Source organism: Haemaphysalis longicornis, unplaced genomic scaffold, assembly GCF_048455015.1.
Source record: "Haemaphysalis longicornis isolate Haplotype H1 unplaced genomic scaffold, Haemaphysalis longicornis Haplotype H1 scaffold_5, whole genome shotgun sequence".
Lineage (NCBI taxonomy): Eukaryota > Metazoa > Arthropoda > Arachnida > Ixodida > Ixodidae > Haemaphysalis > Haemaphysalis longicornis.
In genome coordinates, this window is record NW_027526385.1 from 43,854,531 (window position 1) to 43,865,779 (window position 11,249).

Sequence of the window (11,249 nt, forward strand, 5' to 3'; positions counted from 1 at the left end):
CGTTACACGGATGTTGCGCATCCCTCCCCCAATTCTCCGGCTACGCTTGTCACCCTGGACACTTCTGGCAACACACTGCGGCAGCTTACCGAAATATGCCTACACCCGAAGCCGAAGCCCTGGCCATCGCCCATGCCATTACTACACATCGAAATCAGCCTTATCTCACCATCATTAGCGATTCACAGCAAGCCTGACCAATGCTACGCTGCCTGCCTCCGGACCTAGAAGTGACCATTGTATGGACTCCTGGCCATGCCGGCCTGGTTGGGAATGAAGCGGCTCATGCCGCAGCCCGCGATCTGCACTACCGGGCACTCCCAACTTCAAGGACCGACACCGGGTGCTACCCTCCCACCACTGAAGACACGCTCCCTCCCCTTGATTCCACCTTCTGTTCCATACTGTCCAACTACAGGCACACACAAAGAATATACCCCCCGCCCCACCCTCCCTCCCAAAACACCACGCCACCCTTTACCGCCGCCTGCAAACTGAAACCTTCTATAATCACCCCATCCTACACCACATCTCCCCGTCCCTTTTCCCTTACAACTGCTGTCACATACCTCTCACGACTTACCACCTTGTTTTCTCTTGTCTTCACTACCCTAACCCCATCCCATCCCCCAACCGTGAGCAGTGGGAGTCCGAGCTGACCAGCTCAGCACCAGAGCGACAGCAAGCCCTGGTGCAACGAGCTCTGGACGCAGCTCGGACTCGCGGCCTCCTGGACTTGGGAGGCTGAGCACATCGTGGTGTGCACAATAAAAGTTTATTCCTCCTCCTCGATGTTGATTGTACTACGTGTGAAGGTTCAGTGCAGTTTGAGAGCCACGTACGCAAATGATATTGTTCTTCTCTAATCGAACAAATAATAACTTTATTACAATATTAAGAATTTTTGAAGTGGGTAAAAAGCTCTTTAAAATAATTGGTGTTTGGTACAGCATTCAGTTCGAAAAACCAGGGCAGACCTTGCTGAAAAAAAGGAACTATACATTCCAGACGCCGTAAAAACGCGCTCTAGTTTCGAGAACCACAAAATAATTATCATTACCATCATAATATCGATTGGCTTGTATGTAAAATTACTACTTGTACACTTGTATGTACAAGTGCAAGTATATATGTACAAGTACTTGCTTTTTTTGCCAACTGTACGCCTGTTCTCTTTCTTTTCTAAACTCAATTTTCCTCTATCAAGACTGAAAGCTATTTCAAAATCCATAATTGCACCGATGGACCAAATCTTCTCCGAAATAGAGCTGCAATATGACACGTCCCGCCAAATTTTGGGGGAAGCAAGTATAACTCGCCCCAGAAAGTGTAGCCGGAATTTGTAATCAGAATTACCATTCGATGCGTGTAGATTGAAACCTGTCCTCGAAGCGACGCAACAATGTGTGTCGCTTCGCGGTAGCCTTGTTGCAAGTATCCGTGCTTTCATTCGACTCCTGCATACTCACAGGGCTCTCTAGGAAAGGAAATCATGCATTTTTTTCTCGCCAGTATCGCGTCGTTTCAAAATTACGTCCGGCGTTTACAGAATCGGGTCGCCCTTTTCATTTCAAGTTCAAATAAGCCGCTTCACTTGCGCTTCACCAATTGACGTCACAAAAGTGTGGCGCTAGCATCGGTAGCGACTATAAATAAACTAGCAAAAGTGCACCTTAAAATATAGCACAAACACCATAGTACTGTAACCATAGAAAGATCTCGCTGTGTACCATACGATATTTGACAGCATGTTTAAGTTTGGCACATCTACACTTGTAGGCAAACAAACAAAACAAAGAATACGCTGTCATGGTGACAGTAACCATGCCGACAAGGGCTTGTAAACAAACGAGCTCTCCGTCTGCGCTGGTTTGCTGCAAATGATTCTACGTTGCTCCACAAACAGTTTCGAGCTTGGACATGTCCTACAGGGAACTGAAAAGTAAGCCACTGGGTGCAAATGCCTGTTGTAAGCCCCTAAGCCCCTATATTTTTTTCTCCGCCGTCTAAAACACCTTCGTACACGCTGTTTCCCGCCAGACTTCACAGAAATGACGCGGGCGCTTGGCTATCCCCGGCTGATTTCTTTGGAGAATTTTCGGACACCAAATTTTCCACTTGTTGCTGAAATACTACGCTGGCTTATAAACAGGTACTGCTTATTCATTTTTTTAAGGAGGCGGTAGCAACTGAACGCAAAAGGAGACTGACTGTACGCGCATGATCGTTACAGGTATGATCCTGACATCGACGTGCCTCCGGATATCGACACCGAGCAAGACAGGGTCGCTTTCATCAAATCCGTTGCGCACGCAATGGTAGGCAAGCTCAAATTTGCGCTGGTTTGAGTGCACGCACTTTCGGAACTATCGATCAGTGCGCACACGTATTGCAATAATATGGAGAGTTTGTTGGCGAGTTGGTAAGTGTTCATTGTGAAAGGGCACAGCGCTAATACAGAATAAGGACTGAAGAATAAGGCACAAGCAGTTCATTCACTCACTCATGATTGATCAATCAATCAATCAATCAATCAATCAATCAATCAATCATGTTTATTTACGTGCCCAGGAACAGCCAGAGGCCTGAGTGCTGGCGCACGGGTAGTTACATGAAAACAAAATACAAGAAACATATAGCAAGAAACAAACAAGCGACAAGGCACACACAAATTGAAGTAGTGAAAATGACAGAAATAAAGCACAGGCGGAGCCTGGGTACAGGTAAAAAAATAAAAAAAGAAGATGCCTATGTTGCTCTGCCCGTCGTAAAGGCCACACGACATGCAGAGCAACAAAGTTTGACAGTAATACAACAAAAACAACGGCAAGAGTGTAGAGACAAATGAAAAAACGAACAAATGACAGTAAACAGTTTCAAAAATAGGCAGCTATCAGTTGGATAATAATAATAATAATAATAATAATAATAATAATAATAATCGTTATTTGCAGAAAACTCACTCACACACTCACTCAGTCATCACGCACATGCATGCACTCACTCACTCACTTTTGAAGCATAGCATTACGCGGCACATTGTGTGGGAAACCCGCCGTCATATCACAAACTAGTGGCAAGCAAAATGGCACACAAGTTCCCATTGAACTAGCTACGACGCGTCATGTGGGTGCTGCATGCCTCACCCCTGATTCACTACATGGCGCAAGCTGACCTAAGGCGAGTATAGTTCTTGAGTGGTCGCGACCTCATAATGGCAACATTACACTCTCAGACATAATGCAGCAGCCGTACTGAACTCTACAATGTTTTGCCACAATACAATAAACTCGGTGACAAACGTAATTAGCTCTTCTGTATACACTTCATTGATTGTTTATTCAAACTTCTACTAGGTGAGTGTTAGGTGATGATGTTGGGGCACCAGTGTCATGATGGGATACCCTAGTCCGGGACACCCTAACTTTGGCTGGCTGTTTAAACCCTCGATCTTCACCTGTTCTCACTGGGTCACGAGAGTCAGGTGACCCATCCACTGCTCGTGGGAAGACGTGCGGGGGGGGGAGCTGTCCGGGATGAATCAGCACTCCCATACCGGGCGGTATAGAATGCCAGTGGAAGGGCAGAAATTATGTCCACAAATGTATATCCAAACATTGAAAGTGCAGCGGACATACAATGGACACCAAAACCTTGCCATTGGACATTTGGCTGTTCTCTGGATATCCCACGGATGTCTGTGGTTTCTTGGGATGCGTACTTGCAGGCAACGAAGGCGCACCTAAAACTGAACACACACAAGCTCTACATGGCAGATGGCTACGCCGTGAAGGAACTCTTCAAGATCACCTCCTTGTTGTACGACGCCATGCGAGCCAAGGCGCAGGAAGAGGAACCCAATAGTGCCAGCATCACGTCTGCTGCCGCTTACTACAACTACGATGCGGCTTCTAAGGTGGATACATCCAAGAAGCTTTTTGCGAATTTGTTAACTGCTTGTGTTGTGACCAATCGCAAGTTCAGTTTTCAGATCTGAAGATGACTCGGCAACTAGCCTCTGAAATAACGCACCAGGGAGCTGCCCTTTATGACCATCTCGCTAAAGAGACAGAACTGAAGGTATTTACCGTATTTTTAATATTCAGAATTTTCGAGCTTAGGTTACGATCGAAACCATATGCCGGTTGCCGGTTGAGAATGCACAACTGGGCAGCAGCACCCAAATGTGACAAAATTTTGCTAGACTGGCATTTCAACTTCTCCAATCCTTGTTCACTAGGAAATAAAACTTTCCTAGTTGATCCTTAGTTGCAACCAACTTGAAGCCTCAGAATCGGTTTATTTATACTTATTTATACTCAGAATTTGTTTTTAACTTATTTATTTATTCAAAAAACCCCTAAAGTCATGCAGGAGACTATTACACATGGAGTTGGAAACCGAGCACAAAGAAAATATGAAATCTCTGTGAAAAAAGAAACGTAAGAAGGACAGTGCATATAAGAATATGTGTACGATCAAAATTGTGGAGATACACTCCACATAACAAGGAAAAAATAATAAAAAATTGATAATGAATCAACGTTACATGTAAGAACTAAATATTATGCAATAAAAATAATGAATTGTCCCCTACTAAAAAAACCCTGTTCTTTTCAAACAAGTCAGTTTAGTAATGTTGGGCATTTTCTTTCTGAGGTACAGCTTCGATAATGTTTGGCAAAGACTGCCCATTTAAAAATGTTAGAAGGCCATTGAAGACGCATTACAAAAGGAAATCAGCATGGTTGTTAAACACTGTACCTTTGGTGTTTTTATTTTACGCCACCTGGAATTCCGTGCGAACCAAAATCTCGTGCTCGTCAGGCACTTTTTGTATTCCTCTTCCATCATTAGAGCATCACCTGGATTCCCGAACTAGGGAACCACTCCTACTTTATAAGGCTCATTAAAGTTTTATACTACTACTACTACAGTTAAACCTCGTTACAAGAGACACTCAAGGGAACCAAAAACCCTGTCTCTTGTAACCAAGGTCCCTTGTATGCAATGTTGCTAACATGGCGAACATAGGAAAACCAACCAAACCGCTTTCATTCGAATGTCTCTTATAACCAAGTGTCTCTTGTAACGAGGTTTTACTGTACTACTACTCGCTTTAACTCACACATAGCACGAGTTGACAGATACAACACAAAGGTCTTTGCAGTAAAGCTGGAGGCTTGTTTGCTAGTCTAATTGTAATGCCAAAAGAGAAAAAAAAAAAGCCCTGTATCTGCCAACATGACCATTTTGTGCTAATGTGCTTTTAGGAAATCAGAGCTGCCACCCTGTCCAAGCAGCTGGAGATTACAGACATCGAAAGGTGCCTCCAGGATGCCATAAAGGCCGTGCTCGTGAGTTGTAGCATCCATCCATTTGATACCTGGGTGACTTTCAATCCAGTGGGAATCGTAACTAAGGGACAAACATCAGCCTGAAAAGTGAACAAAGACTTGGGAGACAAACAGGACAGGACAGGACAAGTGCTGTTCTGCTCGTTCAGGACAGTGCTAACTGTCCTGTCCTGTTTGTCTTCCAAGTCCTGGTACACCTTTTGCACCATTATGTGTTCTGTAGCCAAGTACCAACTTGCTCAAATATACTCTTTGGAAGGTCGTAGGATTGTTTGCTTCATTCTACTGCATCCAGAAATGAAGCGCCGTCCAACAGCAAGTGCACCGCTAAATATTTTTTGTCAGGCGCTTTCAGATTTATAAATTGTTGTGGCCGGGAGTAAAATGAGGGAAGCTTAACAGCCAAAAGGCATATATCCTTTGAACAGTAAATATTCTTAGAGATTTCGCATTTAATTGAAGCCACCAGGAAGACTTCAGTTGGCCTGTGACTGGGTCAGCGCCCATCACAGCTACTGAGAAACATTGATTTGATTTCTCAGCGCTCAAACGTCTGAACAACTCCCTCTAGACGGGCGATCGCTTGGTAATGCGTGGGATAAGGTACAATCCACTTTTATTCCGGTGCTAATGATGGCGAATACACAAACCTGTTGAACAGCCTTACAGTACTTTTTACATCTCACCTATGTTTGAACACGGAATGAGATTTTCAACGAATTTCTTACGATTTGTCTTTTACCGACTACAGGAACAGACGAGTGAGCTTCAGCGTCGCATCGAATCCGTGGCATCCGATGAGGCCAACCTCGAAGCCAAGATTGAGAAGAAAAAGGCTGAGCTGGAGCGAAACCAGAAGCGGCTCACAACACTGCGTGCTGTCAGGTCAGCTGTAGACACCGCACAACGAATATCCAAGAAACTCACTCGCTTTTGCATTCATTATAACTGCATGAAGATGCAATAGAGGGAAGGGGTGTCCAGAGTATTTTCTAGAATTTTTTGTATGCCATCACTGGCAAAAAGGAACAAGGAAAGGCACTGCCTTTATTCGTCTATGAGCCGAAATAAAATACAAAAGTTCACAGATTAATGTGGCTGGCAAAAGAAGGACAATGCACCTAGCGCTTGCTTGTTGTCCTCATCACTGCCTGTGTCTTGTTCCGAGCTCTCCGCATCGCGCATTACCAATTGAATTTAGTGGCTAATCCAACTAGACAGAAGATTATTTGCCTGCTGAAGCTATAGATATCTTTTCAGCAAATTGCTTAGGGTACCTTTCCAGTTGTATTGCTTAGTTACACGTTCCAAAGTGTTGTTTACTCACTGTTTACTCTTTTGCATATGTTACTTTGTCTATGAATTACCCCCTGTAACAGTTTCCACAAACTACTGTCGGTACCCAAAATAAACAAACGGACATATCTGTTGTGCCTGCTTTTTGCTAGGCCTGTGCTGGCCTGAGCTTTATAGTGTAAAGATCTTTCCTGCGAGAATCTTACCTGTTCCCGCATATTTCCAAAAAAGGCCAGCCTTCATGGACGAGTACGAACGAATCGAAGAGGAATTGTCCCAGGTGTATGGAGTGTACGTGGTCAAGATACGATGCTTGGCCTACCTGGAGGAACAACTTGAGGAGCTGGAGAAAGTCCAGAAGACGGAGGTTGCCGTGAGTGGTTTTTCGTACAGTTCGGGAACATTTTCAAAACGTGCAATGTGAGGAGCCACTCAAATGTATACCAGTCTGTTGTCAATATTTGCTGCCGTAAAGACGCCTCCCGTCAACGAAATATTTAATCTTTTTTATTTGCACTTATGTTTCTATATGCAGGATATCGTGCTGTTGAAATCTGTATGAAGGAATTGTACTGCGAATACCTACTTCCTACATTATTTAATCATTTCGGTGTTATGGCAAGGCGAGCGAGTCTTTCTGCCTGGGTAAAGATGTCTCATCAAAGCTTGCAGACGATCGTCATCAGCTTATTCATTGTTTGTGACAAATATGAGTTATCCACCGGAGCAGAGCACTGTTTTGAAGAATTGCGATTGATAAGCTCTAGTGCCACCTGATGGCGCAGTACTTTTTGTGGCTTTAGAGATATCCCATAAAAGACAGCGGTGAAAAACTGGTGAAAGCCAGTATAGTACTCCAGGAGTATCAGCACTGGACAACCAGTTTTCACACCCGATGGCTGATGCACAAACGCGTGTCACAAAAGCCTGTCCAACCACTAAGTTGTTACCTAGAAACTTTTGAAGCTGTTTAAAATATTGTAATTGGTCATCAGCCGATTTTTAAAGCTTACTGGCCAAGCATTCTTTTCCGAAGAGCCAAGAAATAAGAGCTGGCACAAAGCAGTGCTGACTTTGCAGGCTCGCGAGCAAAGGATGAAGACTGCCGCGCGTCCCAGTGATCGGGGATTGGCTGAGAAGCAAGAACTTGGCGATACGCTGGGACTGGAAGCCACCGGTAAGGTCTGCTGAAAGTTTCAGGAAAGGGAAATTTTTGAGGGCGACATTTGTGACAGGTCGCAAGACACCTTGTAAGCCGACCCAGTATCAATTTGGTCGTAGTATTTGTCATTTATTACTAGAAGTTACGTTGCACATTTGCATTGGCTGCGTATCGGGAAGTGATCATAAGGTTGGTACAAAGCATCTACTGATAAGGTTCACGTAGAGGGAAGCAAAGCCGCGATTATTACGACAAGGCAGTGTACAACGTATCAGTGCAGTTTCAGTTAGTATTGTCGGTTCGTGGTTCCTGGGGGCTCTTCTTAGTTCAAAATTTGGTGCATTAAGGCTACACTGGCCTACGTTAATACCACAGGGGACAAGTTCTATCAGTTTGAGCAGTGTGCGGAGAACTTTATGTACATGGTTTCTTTCTTTTTTTCTTTACAAGGGAGTACAGCCACTGCCTGCACAGATTTCGTACGCTACCTCCTGCAAAGCAGTTAGGTTTTGCCATTTTTCTTAATTACAAAGCTTGAAATACTGGTAAGGTATGCCAAGTAGACTTACAGCGGTTGAGTTCAAAAACGAGGACAGATCACGGTTTACGTGGTACTAAGTCACGGCAACTGGGCCGATTTCAATCCAGCAGTGGTTTGTTTGCCCTTGTTAACCACATTTGGTGTGCCAGTCTTGCGTGCCAAATGAAGCTGGAAAGGCTGAGGTGCTAGTGTGCCCAGTACCTCCCCTTATCCATTTTTAATTGCAACTGCGGCTGCTGAGAAGGCATTCTCACTAAAAGCTGCAAGTAGGAAAACAACAGTACAAGTGCATTTTAACGCAGTCAAAAAGTACAATTCCACAGGTGTGACCTTGGAGTGACCTTCAAGTCAAATCCTTGGCTACCTAATCGTACTGGCACCAGCCACTCTGTATATACTTTTCTGATTCTTGTTTTTCTTGAAGTGGGGAAGGGGGTGTTGTACATGGCTTGTCAAAATTCATGGCTTGTCAAAATTCAGGCCTAATCACCACATCACCAGATTGCATACCTTTTATTCTGTTGGTGTACATGTGTATTTATGCATATTAGCTGCACCAGTAATGTCAAATCTTAAGAGTAAAGTGAGTTATGGTATGCAAATTTTGTCTTGAAGTGAGTCTTCACTGCAAAGCACACCATGTCATGATGCAAGTGGCGTCACATTTAGCTGGCTTCTTGTCGAAAGCAAAATTAAAGAGAGGTTTTACCGGTTTAACATTGAACACAGGGGCAACCCATCTTTATCGCGATGCTGAATTTTCCAGAAAAATGTGAAACATTGCGCACAGCTTTAAAAGGAAATGCCGCCGTGTGCGTGTGTGCTGCAATGTAGATTGACATGCGAAATGCCCACTGATAACCTTTCGTGCGTGCAGACCCCGAAAGCAGGGCAGCCGCTGGGAGGCTGCTGTTTGGATCCATGGCGGGTGGCGACAAGGTGAGGTGGCAGCTCAGTGCTTTAGGGGACTGACGACCGATTTTTGTGGAGTATACACCCTCTATCCCTAGTGAAAGGGCATCACTTGAAACACTTTGAACTGAAGCGGTTTCCTTCATAGGGCCCTGGAACGTTTGAAAGAGGAATTTTTAAATCTTGTGGCCAAACTGGCAGCTATGACAGTGAGCCACTCGGCGGAATACTTGTAACCGTAGACGAAATGAAAAGAGGTGCTTTAAAAATTTGTCCCCAACTAAAACAATAATAAAACGCAGTCTTCCCTACTCCTTTATGCGACTTTTGAATCACACATTGAAACCGACGGGGTTGTTCGTCAATGTATAATAGTGTTGCGTTTAGACGCTACGTGACGTCGCCTTCCAGACTTCAGAAAGTTTAGTGCCATATTGAAATAATTTCCACCTGTTTGTGAATTAGTCCACTATATAAGATGCTGGCTTTCACGTGAGCTTTAGGCCTTGCACTCCACAAAAATTGGGATGCCTTTAAAGGTAATCTCTGGAGAGCAAAAGTTTAATCCCCAGTTAATTATGATAATGTATCCAACAAAATGCACAACTGCTCAAAAAACTGTTTGCCACGTAAGCTGAGAAAACAGTGGAGCTTACGTTCTCAGGGCAGGGTGTCATTATTGAGCTACATTCCGAATTTTTCGTTAATTCGCTTTTGTCTCGTTAGCTGATGCCATCTGCAATGTGCTCCTTTCAATACACACCATGGAAATACTCGAGTCTTGTTACTGCAGTTTCTACTTTAATGCAGTATATGCGGAATATGATCTAAAAATGCCTTTTTGGATATACTGTAGACTCATCAGTACGAACTTGGCTATGGCAATTTGATGGTTAAGACGAACGACTCGTTTACCCTCTTGTGACGTGCAATGCAAAAAACGTCCGCTTAAGACGAATTTCTGATTAAAATAGGAACAAACTCTATCGTCCCTTCGAGTTCGCCTTAGCAAAAGTTTACTGTACTTAATATTTCCAAAGTTTCACTAGGTCAATTTGTTCATGGACTATCCTTTGAAGCATGCCTATTCTCTTATTCCACAATAGGGAACGTTTCTCTTCTTTGTCTCCTACCCAGGTGCTTGATTCAGACTCCGACCTAGACCTGGAAGGTGAAGACGACGGGTCGGAGGACGGCTCATCTGACGACGACCTTGAACTTGACCTGGAAGCCATGGGAGGAATAAAACCACCCAACAGGCGCTCCCAGTCGCAGTTTGTAGACAGCGACAATGACTTTTGAGCAGGTCCCACTAAGCCATACTTTCAAAGGCTGTTTCTTTGTCAGCGACCACTAGGCATAATAAGAAAACGCTTTTATTGGCATAGCAACTATTAAGACTACCTGTAGTTGCAAGCCATACACTACACAGTGCAGAATTAGTTGGAAAGAATAGTTTATAGTTGGGCGAGTTGGTGTGTGTTCCCAGTTGGCATTTATGTTGTGCTGTTTATGCAAACCACAGGCTTGAAACACTACTATTTCTCGGTTAACTTAGCTGCAAACATTGTGAACAGTTAATATTCTGGTTATGCACACCAAATGTGGAGTACGAGGGAAAAAAGTTGAATAAAAAGTAGTGTTGGGCGTTAAAAAAAACCTTTGTTTTAATGCTACCTGGTGTCTTGCTTCTTGGGCAATGAGGTACCACTTTTAGATACTAATCCACACTAATAGATTTTAAAATTGGGAGCTGTAACATACATAAAATCATATGTATACGTCTAGCCACAACAGGTTCACATCCAGGCTTCCTCCTATGCTTAGAATGGTCGAAAATTTAAAAAAAAATGTATTTTGATAAATATGCTGTTCAAAGAATGTATATAGGAAGGAATTCAAGATCCAATTCTGTGCATAGTTAGCAGTGCAAGTGATATCCAATATGCAGTCAGCAATTTCAAAAAAACACACGCCCGTG

General features: G+C 43.7%; 1 protein-coding gene across 1 annotated transcript; it reads left to right on the forward strand.

Annotated features, from left to right (window-relative positions):
* Nucleotides 1–1,786: 1,786 nt before the first annotated feature.
* Cluap1 (clusterin associated protein 1) lies at nucleotides 1,787–11,070 on the forward strand. Its single transcript, XM_077670260.1, has 11 exons — nucleotides 1,787–1,942; nucleotides 2,041–2,152; nucleotides 2,234–2,318; nucleotides 3,728–3,916; nucleotides 3,985–4,080; nucleotides 5,274–5,357; nucleotides 6,109–6,242; nucleotides 6,885–7,026; nucleotides 7,734–7,830; nucleotides 9,234–9,295; nucleotides 10,406–11,070. Exons 1-11 carry the CDS (start codon nucleotides 1,921–1,923, stop codon nucleotides 10,568–10,570), a joined length of 1,188 nt encoding a protein of 395 aa, XP_077526386.1. The 5' UTR covers nucleotides 1,787–1,920; the 3' UTR covers nucleotides 10,571–11,070.
* The last annotated feature ends 179 nt before the right edge of the window (nucleotides 11,071–11,249 follow it).